General features: G+C 45.0%; 1 protein-coding gene across 2 annotated transcripts in view; it reads right to left on the bottom strand.

The window, feature by feature from the left end:
* The window catches only part of RARS1 (arginyl-tRNA synthetase 1), a 679,371-nt gene that overhangs the window by 5,452 nt on the left and 651,607 nt on the right, over positions 1-22,312 (bottom strand). The window contains exon 14 of one of the 2 annotated variants that reach the window (XM_073589462.1): positions 190-437. In XM_073589462.1, the coding sequence (XP_073445563.1) occupies positions 190-437 (248 nt within the window). Of the gene's footprint in view, positions 1-189; positions 438-22,312 lie in introns of those variants that run through there. The other variant, XM_073589464.1, reaches the window with a different exon arrangement.

Raw genomic sequence — 22,312 nt, 5'->3', positions numbered from 1 at the left:
CACAATATGCCTGCGGATTTCCTTCATTACTATAGCTTATTAGGCATTAACCTCTATCTTCTTGGATGAAACTTCCCAACCAGAGAGCATACAATAGACTTTCTAACAATAATTTACTTTTAAGTTCAATTATGTAATTAGTCCTCAGTTTTGGAATGTAATATTTTTTCTTATTATTAATGCAATTACCAGTCTGTCTGTCCTTTTCCACACAGTAGCAGCTATCATAGAACTCTGTGAAGGTAGTGGCCAATTCATAGAGGTAATCACATAGTGTGTGCAGTAAGAGGTCGTCTAAGATCTTCTGCAGAATCTCAGGGAATCTGAGGATACATTTTCCAAGTTTCCACTCCTTCTCATGCTGCAAACCTATCTCCGTTTCCTGAGCTGCTTTGTGCAGCTGCCCATCACTGATATTTGCCAACCGTGCAATAGACCTGATAAAAAAAAAGATACATTAGAGCAGAATACATATTTTGTCCGCTTAGTTAAATGCATAGTTTTAGCAAAATTACCCAACTTAACAGCTGCAAATCTGGTGAACAGCCACCTGCTATATGTTTCCCAGAAAAGTATTACATGTACAGTCATTGAAATAAATGGACACGAATCCAAAGCCCCCCTACCCGTTCCTCTATTTGACTTTTCACTGGCTTAGGCTGGTTTCACATTAGCGTTTTTTTGCGCAGCGCATCGCGCGCATGCGTCATGCGCACCTATGTTTAACATGGCGTGCGCATGGTCCTTGCGTTCGGCTGTGTTATCGTGCACATGCGTTTTTTTCAGGTGAGCGTCTAGACACGCCAGACGCAACCTGTAGCATTTTTGGGTCCGTCCAACAGCGTTAAAACGTACGCATGCGTTTTAAGAGTAAACATGGCTAGAAACTGGTTAAAACGCATGGCAATAAAAAACGCAAACGCATGGAAAAACGCATGATGCGTTTTTGCATGCGTTTCTATTGCGCATGATGCGCTGCGCAAAAAACCGCTAATGTGAAATTAGCCTTACTTTGTCTCAAGATATATGCATTAAATGGAGTTTCTACTATTACATGTAGTCCACTTTTTATTGCCACACTATCAGTGCTGTGGAGTCGGTAAGCGAAACCACAGACTCCTCAATTTTCCTGACTTCTGACTCCGACTTAAACAACACTGCCTCACTACTGAGCATGTAACTAAAGTGCAGCACAGACTCATCTCAACTTAAAGCCGAGATCCTTACATCAGGAACAGAACAGACATTTATAGGTAATTTTATAACATTCCCAAATTATGAAAACATCTACAGCACATGCTGCATTGTACTACTGTATTATTACTACAATTTATTATACATTTTAAGTCTGAGTTGGTCCATTTTTAAACTCCACCAAAATGGACACAGACTCCGGCTCAATGACGCTGCTCACTATGTCCCAAGGTATATAAATTATGAAACGTTTGTACGATTATAGACTTTCATTGTTGTGGTATTTCCATTTTTTTAAGCACATTATTAGATAAGTAGGCTTTTATGCTTTGCTTGCCAGTGTTTTTGTATTATATGTGATTCTTCCACGATTCACAGTACTGTGGGGAAAATAAGTATATGATACACTGCCGATTTTGCACATTTTCCCACCTACAAACAATGGAGAGGTCTGTAATTCTTATCTTAGATACACTTCAAATGTGAGAGACAGAATCTAAAGGCCCCTTTACATTTAGCGATGCACCAGCGATCCCGACAACGATACGACCCGGTCAGGATCGCTGGTGCATCGCTAAATGGTCGCTAGTGAGCTGCCACACAGGCAGATCTCACAGCGATGCAGCAGTGATACAGCGGTCGTTACTTACCTTTCAGACGCGGCGATCCTGACGTTCTCCGTCCGCGTCCACGCGTCGCTCGTCGGCACCAGCAGGAAGCGCCCGATGAGAAATGGAGCTGCGCGATCAACGACAGACAGCGCGGAAGCCGGTTGGAGGTAAGTATCACACATAGCGATATCACTAGTAATATTGCTGCTGCGTCACTAAATCAGTGATGCTTTAGCGATATTGCTAGCGATATCGCTATGTGTAAAACCCCCTTAAAAATAAAAAACAGAATATCACATTGCATGATTTTTACATAATTAATTTGCATTTTATTGCATGAAATAAGTATTTGATACAATAGAAAAACTGAACTTAACATTTGGTACAGAAACCTTTGTAATTAAAGAGGTCATATGTTTCCCGTAGCTCTTGACCAAGTTTGCACACACTGCAGCAAGGATTTTGACTCACTCCTCCATACAGATCTTCTCCAAATCTTTCAGGTTTTGGGGCTGTTGCTGGGAAAAAATTGAGTTTCCGCTCCCAACCAAAGATTTTTGATTGGGTTTAGATCTGGAGACTGCATAGGCCACTCCAAGACGTTGGAATGCTTCTTACGGAGCCACTGCTTAGTAGTCCTGGCTGTGTGTTTCGGGTCATTGTCAGGCTGGAAGACGCAGTCATGACCCATCTTAAATGCTCTTACTGAGGGAAGGAGATTGCTGGCCAATACTTGGCCCCATCCATCCTCCATTCAATACGGTGCAGTCGTCTTGTCCCTTTTGCTGAAAAGCATCCTCAAAGTATGATGTTTCCCCAACCATGCTTCATGGTTGGGACGATGTGCTTTTGAGGTTTTACTCATCCTTTTTCTTCCTCAAAACATGGCGAGTGGAGTTGATACCAAAAAGTTCTATATCGGTCTAATCTGACAACATGACCTTCTCCCACGCCTCCTTTGGATCATGCAAATGGTCATTGGTGAACTTGGGCCTGAACTTGTGTACTGCAAGAATTTAATCCATGACTGTGTGATGTGGTGTGTTACTAACAGTAATGCTTGAGACTGTGGTCCCAGCTCTTTTCCTGTCAATGAATCAGGTCCCAATGATGTTAAACCTTTGCTATACTCTAGATGACATGATCGCGGCATTTAGAACATAGCAGAGGGAGACCACTACTGTACTCATCTCTCTGACAACCCCGTGATCAGACCTGATCACATCATGGGGGATCCAGCGTTGTCATGCAGACGAAGCTCACATGATGACCTCTGAGTCTGCCAGCTATTGGTGGCTTGTTACACTCAGCCAGCAGGTTGAGGTCAGGTCTTATACAATGCAATACATGTGCATTGCATTGCATGAGACCAGTGATCAGTGAAATAAGTATTGAAGTTCCATACAGGGACTAAATAAAAAAAAGTTTTAAAACTATAAAAAAAAATTACAAAATAAAATGAAGAAAAAAAATAGTGAACCAATAAATATGCATATTTATGTAAAAACAAAAAATAGTACACCTATTTGGTATCCTCGCTTCCAAAACAATCAAACCTATAAAATGGTCACAGTAGTTAACTGCTTCAGTGCACACCGTTAAAAGATAAAAAAAATAGCAAAAATCTTTGCTTTTTCTAAAACTACTTGAATAAAGAATTTTTTGATACTAATTGTATTGTTTGGTGATCCCTGGTGTATAGTATGTCTCCTTTTCTTGCATATATTTGACTCTTTTTGACATACTTCAGGTTGATACACCATAGCTTATGGATATGTGATGGTGCCCTCCACCCCTCTTCTCTTTCTACCTTGGAAAAGAAGGACACTGCTGAACAGAGGCCAGACGGAGTCCAGAGTAACTTTGCTACCTCATTATAGTGAATGGATCCCTTGGAGGTTTCATCTAAAACACGTCACTCTGATCCCAAATGTTATGTAAAATGTTCCCAATAAAAGCATCAACATAATCCACAAAAAAAGCAAGTCCCTACTTAGGTCCGTCATCTAGTAGCATAGTAACATAGTTAGCAAGGTCGAAAAAGTAGGAATTAGTGCTACCGATAATGGTATTTCCAGGAGTCCATCATGACAGCACCATCAGGAGGTTGTCCTTATTATCCTTGATAGGGGCAGGAACACAGAAGAGGTTAAATAGCCCCTTCCCACCAACACCCTTCAGTGATTTTCTAAGTACCACACCAGGATGTATGCAACGCAATTTTATTGAACTTCCATCTACGCATGTTACATCACGTATCAGACTAGAAGTCCAAGGGAGGATATATAAGGGGTGCTGTCATGATGGACTCCTGGAAATACCATTACCGGTAGGACTAATTCCTACTTTCCAGGACGTCCCTCCTGACAGTACCACCAGGAGAATTACCAAATTACTCCAACTAGGGCGGGATTACAGCCTGGAGGACTTTCCTCCCAAAGGCTGTTTAAAGATTTGCCGTAACATTTACTTTATGTTTGCAAAAGGTATTACATTTTGACCAGGTTGCGGCCCTGCATATCTGGCCCATGGATGCTCCCGCGCTCTCTGCCCATGAAGCAGAAACGGCTCTTAGAGAATGGGCCCTAAGGTTTTCTGGCGGAGTTTCCCCCGCCGACCAATATGCTGCACTGATAGTTGATTTCAGCCATCTAGCTAGGGTAGCTTTCGATGCCTTCTTCCCTCTGTTTTTGCCTGCCATCTGGACAAAGAGGTTAGAGTCTACTCTCCAGTCTTTTGTAAGATCTAAGTATTGAAGGACGGCTCTTTTAACGTCCAAGAGGTGGAGAGAGCGTTCTTTCTTGTTGTTGTAATTCTGGCAGAAAGCAGGTAGTACTATCTCTTTTCTCTGGAGGAAATCTGTAACCACCTTGGGGAGAAAGGCCGGATTTAATTTTAAGACGATGCAGTCTTCCTGGATCTTTAAATATGGATCCTCTATAGACAGGGCCTGAATCTCCCCTATGCATCTAGCAGTAGTTATTGCTACTAGAAATAGGGTTTTAAATGTCACTGATTTTAAGAGGGACTGCTCTAGTGGTTCATATGGATTCTTGCGTAGCTCATTTAGGACCAAGCTGAGGTCCCAAGGTGGTATTGAGCTACGGATTGTGGGTATCATACGCTGTGTAGCTTTTATGAACCTCACTACCCAGGGATGATTGGCTAGGGGAAAGTCAAAGTATGAACCTAAGGCTGACACTTGCACTTTCAGCATACTAGGCCTTAGTCCTTTGTCGAAGCCCGCCTGGAGGAAGTCGAGAATATCAGGAATATTTGGCCCCTGGGTGACTGATACTGGCACCTTACATTGAGAACAGAATGTTTTCCAGATTTTCCGGCTGAGGTTACCGGCTTCCTACTATTCTGCATAGTAGATATTAGTGGCTCAGAGAGTCCCTTTGATTTTAGTATCTCCGCCTCAGGATCCAGGCCGATAGCTGTAGCATTTCTGGTTTCTGGTGTACTAGGGGTCCTTGAGTTAAAAGGTCCCGTCTCGCTGGTAGTAGTATCGGATCTTCCCGTTCCATCCATTTTAGAAGGGAGAACCAGCTTCTTTTGGGCCAGTAAGGAAAAATCAATATTACTAATGCTCGCTTTCCTGGATCTTTCTTAAGACCCTTGGTATAAGAGGGAGTGGCGAGAAGGTGTAAGCGAGCTCCATGTCCCATTCCTGAGCCAAAGCGTCTACTCCTGTTGAGTTATCTGCCGGGTTGAGAGAAAAGAATTTCTTTGTTTTTGAATTCTTCCTTGTGGCGAATAAATCGATTTTTGGTGTCCCCCAGTGTTGGGATAGCTGTGTGAAGACTTCCTTAGTGACCACTCTGAAGGTTGGACCTTCTCTCTGCTCAGGAAGTCTGCTACCTGATTTCTGGATCCCTTCAGGTGGACTGCAGTAACTGATGTTATTGTCCTTTCTGCCCAGCGAAAGATTTCGTGTGCTAGGTCCTGTAGGTGATGGTGTCTGGGGCCTCCTTGATGTTGAAGGAAGGCAACTGTAGTTGAGTTGTCCGAGAAGATCTTGACATTCTGACCCCTCAGTTCTTCTTGGCATGTTCTTAGCGCCTCCAAGACTGCTCTGAGCTCTCTGTAATTCGAGGACCGGTTGCGTATTGATGGGCCCTATGTCCCCTGGAGGTATCGACCTTCCATGTGAGCCCTCCAGCCTCTGAGACTGCTGTCGGTAGTGATGTTTGTACATGGCAACTGTCTCCAGGCTCTTCCTTTTCCGAGGTTTTGTGTGTTTTTCCACCAGGAAAGGCTGCTTTCCTTCCTCGGAGAGTCTCATGTTTTTGTCTAGTGATGTTTCTCTGCCATCCCAGGTCGCCAAGACTTCTTTTTGTAGGATTCTTGAGTAGAATTGGCTCCATTGTACACTGGAGATGCATGAATTCATGAGACCTAGGACTCTCATGGCTTTCCTTATGGAGATGTACCTGCGTCTCTGGACCTCTTGTTTGATTGCCTGCTGTTTGTGCAGGGGAAGGAAGGAACATTCTTTTCCCAAGTTTAGTATGACTCTGAGAAACATTTTCTCTCTTTCTGGTTTTAGGCTGGACTTCTTCCAGTTTATTACCCATCCTAGGTTCTGTAGGATTGATATGGTGGATGTAAGGTCCTGCTCCATCTGTTGTGGAGAGTCTGCCACTAGCAGCAGGTCGTCCAGGTATGGTATGATGAGGGTATTCCTTTCCCTTAGATGGGCCATGTTCTCTGCTCTGAGTTTTGTAGAGATCCGGGGCACCGAGATGAGTCCGAACGGTAAGCAACGAAACTGGTAATGTTGTATTCTCGCGGGATCTTTTATTGCGAACCTGAGGAATTTCTGGTGAGATATGTGGAAGGGCACATTATAATAGGCACTTTTTAAATCTAGAGTGCACATGACCAAGTACTTCTTTATTAATGGTATGACTGCTTTCAGAGATTCCATCTTGAATCTCTTGTAGGTCACCCACTGATTTAGTGGTTTTAGATTTATTATGGTTCGGTATTCTCCTCCTGGTTTTTTTATGGAGAATAGTGTTGAGTAGTGACCCTGAAATCTCTGAGCATGGGGAACCCGAGTTATGGCTCCTATCTCTATTAGGTCTCATATGTCCTTTAACAGTCTTTGGTGGGTCACCTGAGATTGGGTCTGGGTTATGCAGTATCTCCTGGGCGGTCGCTCAGTGAACTCGATTTTGTAAACTTCTGTGACTGTATTCTGGAACCCATGGGTTTTGGGTAATATCCTGCCAATTGTTTTGGAAGTACCAGGGTCTCCCTCCTATCTTCCTGGTATCATTCTCTGGTACGTCTTGCCTTCCGCTCTTGAGGAGAACTTCTCCCTCTTCCTCCTTTTGGGTAGCTCCACCTATCGGACTTTCCCTTTCATTTATAGTCCTGTCTGGGATGGGAGCGGGTCCTCCGAAAAAAAGGCATTCGTTTAGGCTTTTCCTCTGGAAAGCCCTTCTTTTTGTCGGAAGCTTTCTGAAGTAGCTCGTCCAATACGGGCCCGAAAACGTGAAGTCCTGAGAAGGGTATAGAGCACAGTTTGCTCTTTGACTGAGTGTCTCCTGTCCAAGATCTCAGCCACAGCGCTCTTGCGGCAAAACGGACTGATTCCGCCGAGGCGTCCGCCATGAAGTTGGTAGCCATTCTCAGGAGTAGTGATTTTAGGATCTCCTCCCTGGGGGTTTTGGCTCTAATCTGGTCTTCTGGCTCGCTCATCCATAAGCTCATTGATCTGGCTACCAAGGTGGCTGCTCTGTTAGCTTTCATAACGGCTGCAGATGCTTCCCAGGCTTTCTTGAGGAGGTCCTCTGATCTCTTATCCATCGGATCAGGCAGGACGAATCCTCGAAGGGTATAGTCGTGTTCTTTTACACTCTGGCTACAGGTATGTCGATCTTCGGAACGATCCCCCCACACATTTGTCTCTTCTGGATCAAAAGGAAGACGGTACCTGAAGTCTTTTGGGACTATCGGTTTCTTCCCCGATTCTTCCCATTCTTCCAATGTTATCGTTGTTATATGCTTATTAACAGGAAATACTGTATTTCTGCGGGCTCTCAACCCTCCAAACATCTCATCTTAGGTTGTTTGTGGTTCTGTAGAATCTTCCACCTTCATTGTATCTCGGACTGCCTGTAGGAGTGTGTCCGTATCTTCCGCGGAAAAGAGGTAAAGAGGTATCTCTTCCTTTCTTCTGGACTAGCTGCCGTGGAACATTGGCCGGAGTCAGGATCGGAGTAGTCTGACACCTCTCTGCTATGAATGAGTCACCGGAGGAGGAGAAAACAAAAATACAAGCTAAGTCCAGAAAACCGGAGAGGTTGGTAGCTATCGGATTGCAGACCCCTGATCCTATACACCACAACTAACAGTAGCCGTGGGGGGTTCCTACGGTGCCCTAGACCACAGCCGGAGAACTACATAAGCCTAAAGAAGGAAAGGGGAAATCTAAACTGCCCCAGAGCAGACCCCAAAGCAATAGACAGCCCCCAACATGTATTGTCGGTGAAAAACAGATGAAAACACAAACACAGACAGAAAGACAGGCTGAGCAAACGATGGGGCCCAACTAACTAGATAGGACAGGACAGAAAAGATGCTGGCTGCAATCCGCAAAAAACCCTACCAAAAATGTCCCAACCGTCTGATAGAGAAAAAGGCCCTGAAGTCGCTAGACTTTAAAATCACTATATCAGCACTCAGGTATATTCTGAAAACAGAGCAAAGAGATCAACTGATCAGAGACAAAAATGGAATTCAGCCAGTCCCAAACAGGACTGGCTGAATACAAACACTAAGGAAACCAGACAAAATCTCATGGAATAATAGCAGGGCAAAAACTTAGCTTTTAGTAGACAGGAACTAAGCTGTATGCAAGAGCTCAGAGCAGAAAGGATCACCAGCAGCCCTGCAGGGCGTCAGCTGCCTTATATCCACTCAGAAATTCCAGATGTCCAATCACACTCTGCCTGTTCAGATGACAGGTTCTTCCCATTCCAATCAATTTCACTACCTCTCTTCACCAGCAGAGGGAGTTCATCAGACATCAAAGGTGAAGGGGAGAATGAACTCACAACAGTACCTCCCCCTTGAGAAGGGGTCACCGAACCCTCATCCACGCCACCAGGGCGATCAGGATGGGCCCGATGAAAAGCACGAACCAATCTTTTGGCATGAATATCGTATGCAGGGACCCAAGAATTATCTTCCTGGCCATAACCCTTCCATTTAACCAAATACTGGAGTCTCCGTCTAGCCAGACGAGAATCCAGTATCTTCTCAACCTCATATTCCACATTACCTTCAACCAATACAGGGTCAGGAGGTGCCACCACAGGAACTACTGGCTCAACAAACCTCTTTAACAGAGACTTATGAAACACATTATGGATCTTGAATGTAACAGGAAGAGCCAATCGAAAAGAGACCGGATTAAGAAACTCCAAAATCTTGTAAGGTCCAATAAATCTAGGTTTAAACTTTGGAGAAGCCACCTTCATAGAGATATTCTTTGATGACAACCAAACCATATCACCCACCTTAAACCGGGGACCAATGGTCCTATGCCGGTTGGAAAACCGCTGGGCCTTTTCCTGGGAGAGAGACAAGTTATCCACCACTTGGTCCCAAACCTGGTGCATTCTCTCCACCACAGTGTCAACACCTGGGCAGGCAGAAGACTCCACCTGCCCTGAAGAGAACCGAGGATGAAGCCCAAAGTTACAAAAAAGTGACATCAAAGTGGCAGAACTAGCTCTATTATTTAAAGCAAATTCGGCCAAGGGCAAAAATGAAACCCAATCATCCTGATCAGCAGAAATAAAACATCTCAAATACGACTCCAAAGTCTGGTTTGTTCTCTCCGTCTGCCCATTGGTCTGAGGGTGAAACGCAGAGGAGAAGGACAACTGAATTCCCAGCTTGGAACAGAAAGTCCTTCAAAATCTAGAAACTGAACTCCTCTGTCAAATACAATGTTCTCAGGAATCCCGTGCAAGCGAACCACCTGTTGCAAAAACAAGGGCACCAACTCTGAGGAAGATGGCAACTTAGGGAGTGGTACAAGATGGACCATCTTAGAGAATCTATCACAAATCACCGAAATAACAGTCATTCTCTGAGAGACAGGCATATCAGAGATAAAATCTATTGAAATATGGATCCATGGCCTCCTGGGCACCGGCAAAGGCATCAACAACCCACTAGAGCGAGAACAAGGTTTAGACCGGGAGCAAGTCCCACAGGACTGCACAAAATTCCTGACATCACGAGACAAGGCGGGCCATCAAAAAGACCGACTCACCAAATCTCTAGTACCAAAAATACCTGGATGACCAGCCAATGCAGAGCAATGAACTTCAGACATCACTCTCTTCTTCCACTGGTCAGGAACATACAATTTTCCAATGGGACAACGCTCAGGTTTGTCCTCCTGAAACTCTTCCAGAACACGTCTCAAATCGGGCGAGATGGCAGAAAGAACTACCCCCTCACCTAAGATGGTAGCAGACTTGGTCACAATAGGAGAATCAGCAAAGAAACTCCTAGAGAGGGCGTCTGCCTTGACATTCTTAGTGCCCGAAAGAAAAGAGACCACAAAATCAAAACGTGTGAAAAACAAGGCCCACCTAACCTGTCTAGGATTCAAGCTTTTGGCCGACTCCAGGTAAATCAAATTCTTGTGGTCAGTAAGGACCACGACTTGATGTTTAGCTCCCTCCAACCAATGTCTCCACTCCTCAAATGCTCATTTCATGGCTAACAGTTCCCGATTCCCCACATCATAGTTACGTTCGGATGGGGAGAACTTTTGGGAAAAGAAAGCACAGGGATTCATTTTAGATGTTACAGGATCTTTTTGGGACAAAACAGCTCCTGCACCAATCTCAGAAGCGTCCACCTCTACCTGAAACGGGAGTGAGACATCAGGTTGCCGCAAAACCGGAGCAGAAGTGAACCTTCGCTTCAGCTCCTGAAAAGAAGTAACAGCCTCCGGAGACCAATTCAGCACATCAGCCCCCTTCTTAGTCAAATCAGTCAATGGTTTGGCAATACCAGAAAAATTAGCTATAAATTTATGATAAAAATTAGCAAAACCCAAAAACTTCTGGCGGGCCTTCAAAGAAGTGGGCTGAACCCAATCATAAATGGCCTGTACCTTGGCCGGGTCCATTTCAATAGTTGACAGAGACAAAATAAATCCCAAAAATGAAATCCTCTGTACACCAAAAAGGCATTTCGATCCCTTGACATACAGGGAAATCTCCCTCAAAATCCGGAAGACAGTCCGAACATGTTCCACATGAGAGTCCCAATCCTTGGAAAAGATCAAAATATCATCCAGATAGATGATCAAAAATTTATCCACAAAGTCTCGGAATATATCATTCATGAAGCACTGGAAGACAGAAGGGGCATTAGTGAGCCCAAAAGGCATCACCAGGTACTCAAAATGTCCCTCCGGAGTATTAAACGCCGTCTTCCATTCATCCCCCTGCTTAATGCGAAGATTATACGCCCCCCTGAGGTCAAGCTTGGTAAACCAGCAAGCACCTTTAACTCTGGAGAATAGATCAGAAATCAGGGGTAACGGATACTGATATTTAACAGTAATTTTGTTGAGGGAACGATAGTCAATACAAGGCCTTAATGAACCATCTTTCTTGGCCACAAAAAAAAACCCAGCACCTAAGGGTGAAGCGGATGGTCTAAGGCTAATTTCACACTTGCTTTTTTTTGCAGCGCGTTTTTCCCGCAAAAAAACACATTGAAAAAACGCATACAAACGCATACAAATGCTGCGTTTTTTTCAAGCATTTTTATGAGCATGCATGAAAAAAACGCAGCGTTTTTATGCGTTTGTATGCGTTTTTAGTGCGTTTTTACCGCGTTTGCGTTTTTTTCCAACATTAGGTGGCCCCTCACACTAACCCAAACCATGACTTTACTAACCCTAACCCTGACCCTGACCCTTAACCAAACCATACTAACCCTAACCCTGACTCTAAACCCTAGTTAACCCTAACCCTAGCCCTAAACCCCCTTAACTAACCCTAACTCTAACCCAAACCCCTAAATTCCATTGTCCAACTAATGGTAAAAAAAAAAACGCATGCGCAAAAAAACGCATACATAAGCATGCCAATGCGTACATATGCGCACCCATAGACTTATAATGGGTGTCTTGCTGTAAAAAAACGCATTGCGCGCGCATGCATTTTTTTGAGGCAAGTCGGACGCCCAAAAAATGCAACAGGATGCATTTTGTGTGCCCGAGCGCATACCACAAAAAAACTCATGCGCGGAAAAACGCATACAAACGCATGTGTATGCGCACATAAGCGCATCCCATGCAAAGTATAGGAAAAAAAACGCATGCGTTTTTTAGCGCTAAAATCCCGCGAAAAAAAACGCAAGTGTGAAACCAGCCTTATATGACCCTTCTCCAACGACTCCTTAATATAGGATCGCATAGCCTCGTGCTCGGGTACATATAAATTGAAAAGTCGACCCTTGGGAAATTTACACCAAGGGCTCAGCTCAATTGCAGTCATAAGTCCTATGAGGAGGCAAAGACGCAGACTCATTCTCACTAAATACATCATAAAAATCAGCCAAATAGTCAGGAACATCATGCGACTGGGGAGAGGTGGAGAAAACAGGAGCATCACTAAGGGCACACCGACAACCCCAACTCACCACAGACACAGATTTCCAATCCAAAACTGGATTATGGATTTGCAACCAGGGAAACCCCAGAACGATGGTATCATGCAAATTATGCAACACCAAAAATCTGCAATTTTCTTGATGGTCTGGGGCGACCCGCATTACCACCTGGGTCCAAAACTGAGGTTTATTCTTCGCCAAAGGAGTAGCATCAATACCCCTCAAAGGGATAGGCGTCCGCTGAGGTGTCATAGGAAACCCACAACGTTTAGCAAAATCCAAGTCCATCAGGTTCAGAGCTGCTCCCGAATCCACAAAAGCCTTAGCGGAAAATGTGGACAGGGAGCAGATCAGAGTAATTGCCAGAAGAAACTTAGGTTGAACACCACCCACAGCAAATGTGTGTGCAAAACGTTTCTCTCATTTAGGGCAGACAAAAAATATGAGAGACATCTCCACAGAAAAAACACAGCTTATTACGCCTTCTGAACTCCTGCCGTTGCGCCCTAGACAAAACTATCACATTGCATAGGTTCAGACATTTGTTCAACAGATGGCAACACCTCTCATGCAGTTTTGCGTTCACGCAAACGCCGATCAACCTGAATGGCTAATGAAATAGAATCGTCAAGACCAGAGGGAACAGGAAATCCCACCATAGTATCTTTTACGGTTTCTGACAAACCCTTCCGAAAGAGAGCTGCCAGTAAAACTGCAGAATCCTGACCCTGGCTCAATGCCACCAGGGCCTTTTCAGCCTGATCAATAGCATTAGGTTCATCATATAACAACCCCAAGGCCTGAAAAAATGCATTCACATCAGTCAGAATAGGATCATCAGGTTTCAAAGAAAACGCCCAATCCTGGGGATCGCCGAGCAGCAAAGAGATGACAATTTTAACCTGCTGCGCGGAGCTCCCCGATGAGTTCGGCTTCAAGGCAAAAAATAATTTACAATTATTCTTAAAATTTAGAAATTTAGACCGATCCCCAAAAAACACATCAGGTGTAGGGACCTTTGGTTCAGCAGCATGTGAATGAGCAAGATAGGCAGAAATTCCCCGCACTTCAGCAGTAAGCTGCTCCACAAGATCAGACAATTGCTTAATCTCCATTGAGAAAAAATTCCCCCTACGGCCTCAGAGAAATAGAGGAAAAAATATACACCAAAAAAAAAAAAAAAAAATTCTGACACTTTTTTTTTTTTTTTGCAATTCTTTCCTGCTATTGAGCACCCAAGAATCTGCGATATGGCTGGTGATTCTGTTATGAATGAGTCACCGGAGAAAACGAAAATACAAGCTAAGTCCAGAAAACCGGAGAGGTTGGTAGCTATCGGATTGCAGACCCCTGATCCTATACACCACTACTAACAGTAGCCGTGGGGGGTTCCTACGGTGCCCTAGACCCCTCGTCACAGCTGGAGAACTACATAAGCCTAAAGAAGGAAAGGGGAAATCTAAACTGCCCCAGACAGCCCCCAACATGTATTGTCGGTGAAAAACAGATGAAAACACAAACACAGACAGAAAGACAGGCTGAGCAAACGATGGGGCCCAACTAACTAGATAGGACAGGACAGAAAAGATGCTGGCTGCAATCCGCAAAAAACCCTACCAAAAATGTCCCAACCGTCTGATAGGGAAAAAGGCCCTGAAGTCGCTAGACTTCAAAATCACTATATCAGCACTCAGGTATATTCTGAAAACATAGCAAAGAGATCAACTGATCAGAGACAAAAATGGAATTCAGCCAGATCCAACCAGGACTGGCTGAATACAAACACTAAGGAAACCAGACAAAATCTCATGGAATAATAGCAGGGCAAAAACTTAGCTTTTAGTAGACAGGAACTAAGCTGGATGCAAGAGCTCAGAGCAGAAAGGATCACCAGCAGCCCTGCAGGGCGTCGGCTGCCTTATATCCACTCAGAAATTCCAGATGTCCAATCACACTCCGCCTGTTTAGATGACAGGTTCTTCCCATCCCAATCAATTTCACTACCTCTCTTCACCAGCAGACGGAGTTCATCAGACATCAAAGGTGAAGGGGAGAATGAACTCACAACACCTCTCCTTCCTCAGAACTCTGTTCCAGCTCCCATCTGGGCCTCTTAGGACACGGGGACTGTGCAGGTACAAGTGCTGCGACTGTGGATTGCACCTCTGCTCTTATCATAGATCTCATATTGTCCAGGAGAGAGGACTGCTCCTGTCTGAGGAGTCCTGATATGCAGTCTTCACATAATTTTTTTGTATGTCCCGACGGGAGCTTGGCCGAGCATAGGGGGCATTTACTAGGTTTCTTCCTGGTGGTCAAGGTGGATTGCTTAGGTGCTTCCTTGGCCTGCAAAAATATATATAGGAAAGAGGGTCCTGTGTGTCTGGAGACCTGTATGGGACCCTACTAACCCCTTTACTCACATAGTCCGGATCTAGCTCTAGGGACTGGACGTCTGGACGGCTACCAGCTTCCATCTCTACTGAGCCTGTGTGCTGTCCATCAGTGTGTCTTACGTAGTCGCCTTACCCTGCTTCAAGACATCTGATTCATCCTCCATCCGAGCCCAGCTGCTGCTCCTGACGTGGCTGCCTGCTGCGCACGCTTCCGGTGCACCAATCTATGCGGGTCTGCATCCCCGCCTTTTCCCTATGCCACTCCATGCACGGGGTGCCAGAATCCATGCGACGCCGGCCTCAGTGGGCTCTATTGTTTGCCCGGACCGCGTCGCCCTGGGTGCTGCCATGTTTCCCTGGCCCCGCCCCCGGAAATAGTCACCGATGTGCCTCTCGATGACGCGGCGTGCTGGAAGTTCGGGACACGAGGCGCCGGCGTCCTGCAGCCTGGAGCTGTAGCGGCGCAGAGCCCTCTGAGGGGATGCGATCCGACGGGGAGCAGCCAGCTAGACCACAGCGCTGAGGGACCTCCAGCAGTATCAGCACTGCTGGGGAGGGGATCTTGCCTCCTCCGCCAGGGAACTCTCTGCAGAGGACACTGCTTGTTCCGGGAGCTCCTGCTCCACCGGGTCTCGACGCTTCACCCCGGCTTAACAGGTACACGCACCGCTGCGCTCCTCTGCATCTGTCCCCAATAGGGACAGGAAAAACACTGAAGGGTGTTGGTGGGGAGGGGCTATTTAACCTCTTCTGTCCCTGTCAAGGATAAGAAGGACAACCTCCTGGTGGTGCAGTCAGGAGGGACGTCCTGGAAAAAGACATTTGTCCATCCAGTTCAGCCTATATTCCGTCAGAATAAATCCCCAGATCTACCTCCTTCTAAAGAACCTAATAACTGTAAGATACAATATTTTTACGCTACAGGAAGACATCCAGGCCTCTCTTGAACCCCTCGAGTTCTCCAGCACCACCTCCCCAGGCAAGGAATTCTAGATTCTCACTGGTCTACCAGTAAATAATCTTCTTCTATGTTGGTGACTAACCGAAAACCCAAGAGCATGGACAGCCAGGAGATATCCAAACAGGAAATATAATAAAATATATCTTTATTGAATAAATATGAAGATTTGACAAAAAAGTGGTCTAAAATAAAATGTGCTCGTATCAAGATATATAGTCTGTTACCATAAAACAAATTATAAGCAAAATTAATACAAGTGGCGGATTACAGGTATCAGTGATATAATCATATAAAGTGAATACATAAAGGTACATAAAAATATGTGGAAATTAGCAGCAATAAAGTGGTAATAAAATCAAAAGAAGTGCCTCAAATATGGGTAAAATATAGTGCACAAGTGTCAGGCTATTATATGGATGTCCAGAAAATCCATCAGACTAATACCATATCAGTATATATAAAAAAGTATCTGATCAAAAAAGGGGCCATAAATAAGGGCAAGAACTAAAGTGCACCAGTTTCAAAGCAAACATGACTCAATTAAGACAACATCCTAAAAGTGCATAGTGCTAAAGTGTCTGAAAATGCAAAGGGGCATGTACCTTTAAGAGCTGCCAAATCTTTATACCACGCACACAGACGCGTGTTTCAGAAGGAAGTTCCTTCGTGAAATCTCATCACAAGATCTTGGTGCCGAGATCTCCATTTGCGCATGCGCTGCCCCCAGCAGCCATTTTCCCGAAGTCCACCGCACAGGAAACCATCGAACTGCCGAGGCTCCGGCCTGTCACAAAATGTCGGCAGAGCACCGGCAGCGCCGGACACCCCCGTGGCACCGGAGACACCCGCAGCACCGCCAGACATCCCCGTAGCACCTGCCAGGTAGCATTGGAGACACTATGCAGCAGCGCCGGACATCTGCAGCAGCGCCGGACACCCTCAGCGTCGCGCCGCACATTGGAACACCCCCTCATTCCAGCCTGCAACGTCACCCCACTCCTTCCTCCTCCAGCAGCGACCCTGGGACCCCGCTTCACCACAGCCACCACCCCCGGTAAGAAATAAGACGCATGGATTATAAGAAGCACCATCATTTTATTTTAAAAATTCCTATTTTTCTCCTCAAAATTTCGGATGCGTCTTATAATCTGGAGCGTCATTTAATCCGAAAAACACGGTATATAGATATCAGTGACACACACATATATATATGTATTTATATTACACACATAGATAGATAGAAGAAAAGCCGGTAATTCAGCAGCCGCAGTGGTGCAAAATCAAAGCAGGAGGCGGACAGGATAGAAGAAATGGATTACACACAGTAAGTACATATAGAATATGTATATATATAGATGTCTGTGACAAATACAACTAGTACAGTGTGCAGCTTACGGTACATGTATTTAATTAATAAAAGATTATTTTATGGAAAAAATGGCGTGGACTCCCGCCCAATTTTCGTAATCAGCAGAGGAAAAGCCGACAGCTGGGGGCATATATTTCTAGCCTGGGAAGGGGCTAATACCCATTGAGCTTCCCAGGCTGTTAATATCAGCTCACAGCTGTATACTTAGCCTTTACTGGCTATTAACATGGGGGACCTTCCCAAAAAAATGACATGGGGTCCCCCTATACTTAATAACCAGCAAAGGCTATGCAGACAGCTGCGGACCGATATTATCAGCCAAGGAAGGGGCCATAGATACTGGTCCCCCAGGCTAAAAACATCAGCTCTCAGCTGCCCCAGAAAAGGCGCATGGAGCATATGGGGTAATAGTTGGGGGGTTGATGTCACCTTTCGGGTGATGTCGCCTTTCAGTTGATATCAAGCCCCAAAGTTAGTAAAGGAGAGGCGTCAATAAGACACTCCTATTACTAACCCCATAGTCACATTGTAAGGAAACAGACACCTGGAAAAAAGTCATTCAATTGAAAGAAAGACACAGACTTCTTTAATATTCTTAATTAAACCATACTTATGACCTCACCTACTCCCCCGATCTCCTGTAATAAAACTAAAATAAAAAAATATACCATACCTGTCCACCATTGTGTCCCATGCCGTAATCCATGTCTGGGGCTAAACAGTTTTCAACCTGGACGGTGCTAAGATGCGACCGTCCAGGCTGAAATCCACTGGTGAGTGAGCAGCTGGGAGCGCAGCTTCAATGACTAGCGGTGACGTCAATGAGGCTGTGCTCCCAGCTGCCTGAACTGCGTTGACCTCTAGACCATGGGAAAATGCCAGTGATGAGAACACTGCTGTTCAAGCTCAGTGTCTTCACAGCAGATCACCGTGAGAATTTGTCTCGTCGGCTTTCCCTCTGCTGATTACGAAAATTGTGCGGGAGCCCATGCTATTTTTTTTTTAAATAATCTTTTATTAATTAAATACATATGCAGTAATTTGCACACACACTGTACTAATTGTATTTGTCACTGACATCTATATATCTACCTATTCCATTTGTCATCACAGTATCTAATCCATCTCTTCTATCCTGTCAACTCCTGCAGTGATTTTACAGAACACGGCAGATTAATTACTGGCTCTTCTATCTATGTAATATATATATATATATATATATATATATATATATATATATATATACACACAGTACATATATATGTGTGCGTCACTGACATATATATATATCTAAACAATGTAAAAAACATATAGCCAGCTCACCATAAAGGAGTTCCTCTTAATGCAATAGTCGGTGTTCACCTTATATTCTGCACGGATCATGGCAGGGAGTATGCCCCAACAAATAGAAATATAAGAGAATTGGGATCCAGCAAAAAGATGAAAGTTCACCAGAATTATAAAATCTTCTTCTTTATTTATCCATTAAATCATATAAAAAATATACGAGGAACTCCAAACAATTGGTAACATTCCAGCAAGGGACTACATGTTTCAGCACTATGTGCCTTCTTCACTGTCCAATTGTTTGGAGTTCCTCATATATTTTTTATATGATTTAATGGATAAATAAAGAAGAAGATTTTATAATTCTGGTGAACTTTCATCTTTTTGCTGGATCCCAATTCTCTTATATTTCTATATATATATATCTATATATAAAAGTGAATGTATGTATGTGTGTGTATGTATCACCAAACAATCACGAAGCATCTTTCATTTCACCAGAGCTGTTCAAAAGAAGCTGAACTGTGATTGGTTGCTATGAGCAACAGTTTTCCTTGCAACCAATCACTAAGCATCTCTCCTTTCACCAGAGCTGGTTAAAAGCAGCTGAGCTGTGACTGGTTGCTATGAGCAAGTTTTCCCACTTGAAAACACCTCAGCAGACACTGACATGGTGGGAGAAATCTAGCATCCCCGGGAAAATAAGCTCCAGCCATCGTCTGTCCCCCAGAAAGGAGCAGTGAGTACATGACAGAAATGAATCAACCCCTCCCGTGCCTATATACCCATCATACATCCTCCATCTCATAGTCACATCTTCCTTCTTAAAGGGATCATTGGTATGGAAGTCAGAGAAAATCCTTTCAGTGCTTTGGTTTTGACCCCAGGCCTCTCTTAAAGGGATCCCCAGCATGGAAGTTAGGACCGTTCCACTCAGCTCTGTGGTTCTGACCCCAGGGTCTCTTAAAGGGATCATTGGTATGGAAGTTAGGGCAAATCCACTCTGTGCTTTGGTACTGAGCCCAGGCCTTTCTTAAAGGGATCTCCGGTATGGAAGTCAGGGCACATCCATCCAGTGCTTTGGTTTTGACCCCAGGCCTCTCTTAAAGGGATCCCCGGTATAGAAGTCAGGGCAATTACCTTCAAATGCACTGGTACTGACCCGAGGCTATCTTAAAGGGATCTCCTGTATGGACGTTAGGGCAAATCCCTCAACGCTGATTCTGACCCCAGGGTTCTATTAAAGGGATCATTGGTATGCAAGTCACGGCAAATCCATTCTGCGCTTTGGTACTGATCCCAGTCTCTTTTAAAGGAATCTCCAGTATGGAAGTTAGGGTAAATCCCTCAGTACTCTGATTCTCACCCCAGGCATCTATTAAAGGGATCATTGGTATGGAAGTCAGGACAAGTCCACTCAGCGTTCTGGTTCTGACCCCAGGCCTCTCTTACAGGGATCACAGGTATGGAAGTTAGGACCGTTCCACTCAGCACTTTTTTTCTGACCCCAGGCTGACGGGATGATGTGGGATATTAGGGGTAGTAGTCCGGTGTCTCTGGCTGACGGGATGATGTGGGATATTAGTGGTAGTAGTCCGGTGGCTCTGGCTGATGGGATGATGTGGGATATTAGGGGGAGTAGTTCGGCGTCAGTGATGGGATGATGTGGGATATTAGTGGTAGTTGTCTGGTGGCCCTGGCTGACATGGGATATTAGGGGTAGTAGTCCGGTGGCTCTGACGGGATGATGTGGAATATTAGGGGTAGTAGTCCAGTGGCTCTGGCTGACGGGATGATGTGGGATATTAGGGGTAGTAGTCTGGTGGCTCTGGCTGACAGGATGATGTGGGATATTATAGTGAACTAGCTGAAGAGCCCGGCGCTGCCCGGGCATAGTAACTAACTGTGGTTAGTTATAGCAAATTATAATTATCCTCCATCCCATAGTCCCGTGCCCATATACCCATCATACATATCCACGATCCCATAGGCCCGTGCCCATATACCCATCATACATATCCTCCATCCCATAGTCGAGTTCCTATATACCCATCACACATCCTCCATCCCATAGTCCCATGGCCATATACCCATCAAACATCCTCCATCCCATAGTCCCATGCCCATATACCCATCACACATCCTTCATCCCATAGTCCCATGCCCATATACCCATCACACATCCTCCATCCCATAGTCCCATGCCCATATACCCATCATACATATCTGCCATCCCATAGTCCCGTGCCCATATACCCGTCATACATATTCTCCATCCCATAGTCCAGTGCCCATATACCCATCATACATATCCGCCATCTCATAGTCCTGTGTCCATATACCCGTCATACATATCCTCAAGTCCCATAGTCCAGTGCCCATATACCCATCATACATAATCTCCATCCCATAGGCCCGTGCCCATATACCCATCATACATATTCGCCATCCCATAGTCCCGTGCCCATATACCCGTCATACATATTCTCCATCCCATAGTCCCGTTACCCCTATTGTACCGTCTAATGCCCATTCTGGTTTTCTGATCTATTGCTACGTCCTGACTAATCTGACTGTCTAATCCTTTGGTACTGTATTGCTATCTTGTGCTTTGACCTCGGCTTAATCTGGTTTCTGTCTCTGTCTATGCCCATTGGTAACATTGTCCTGTAGTTACCTTTCTAGGAGTTTCCCTGCAGCTCCTAGCTCTGTGGAGCTTAGGCCACGCCCCCAGCAGTCACGTGCTTCAGGTCCTGGAGCATGCATTGTCACCACTGCTGCCCGCTCCGCAGGTATCTTTGTGCACAGTCTTTGTACTCAGGACATGCGCACTGGCTCAGTGAGCAAGTGCAGTGCGGTGTTCCTGACACTGGGGTTAAAATTTCGCCTCACAACATAGCTTAGGACACTCTCGGGGTCCAGACGTGTGACTGTGCCAAATTTTGTGGCTGTAGCTGCGACGGTGCGGATGCCAATCCTGGACATACACACACACATACATACATACACACACTTGAGCTTTATATATTAGATGTGGCTATGCGGAGTGAGTGGGCAGGGCTCTACACTCAGCTTTATATATATAGATATAATCATTATGATTTGTTATAACTAACTGTAGTTAGTTACTATGCCCGGGCTGCGCCGGGCTCTTCAGCTAGCAAATATATACTCACTGGCCACTTTATTAGGTACACCATGCTAGTAAGGGGTTGGACCCCCTTTTGCCTTCAGAACTGCCTCAATTCTTCGTGGCAGAGATTCAACAAGGTGCTGGAAGCATTCCTCAGAGATTTTGGACCATATTGACATGATGGCATCACACAGTTGGCGCAGATTTGTCGGTTGCACATCCCTGATGCGAATCTCCCGTTCCACCACATCCCAAAGATGCTCTATTGGATTGAGATCTGGTGACTGAGGAGGCCATTTGAGTACAGTGAACTCATTGTCATGTTCAAGAAACCAATCTGAGATGATTCGAGCTTTATGACATGGCGCATTATCCTGCTGAAAGTAGCCATCAGATGTTGGGTACATTGTGGTCATAAAGGGATGGACATGGTCAGCAACAATACTCAGGTAGGCTGTGACGTTGCAACGATGCTCAATTGGTACCAAGGGGCCCAAAGAGTGCCAAGAAAAAATTCCCCACACCATGACACCACCACCACCAGCCTGAACCGTTGATACAAGGCAGGATGGATCCATGCTTTCATGTTGTTTACGCCAAATTCTGACCCTACCATCCGAATGTCGCAGCAGAAATCGAGACTCATCAGACCAGGCAACGTTTTTCCAATCTTCTACTGTCCAATTTCGATGAGCT

The sequence above is a fragment of the Dendrobates tinctorius genome, unplaced genomic scaffold (assembly GCF_039654945.1).
Source record: "Dendrobates tinctorius isolate UK_male_01 unplaced genomic scaffold, ASM3965494v1 ptg000108l, whole genome shotgun sequence".
NCBI classification, from domain to species: Eukaryota; Metazoa; Chordata; class Amphibia; order Anura; family Dendrobatidae; genus Dendrobates; species Dendrobates tinctorius.
Note: the sequence above shows the minus strand (reverse complement) of the source record. Positions and strands in the feature narration are given on the sequence as shown.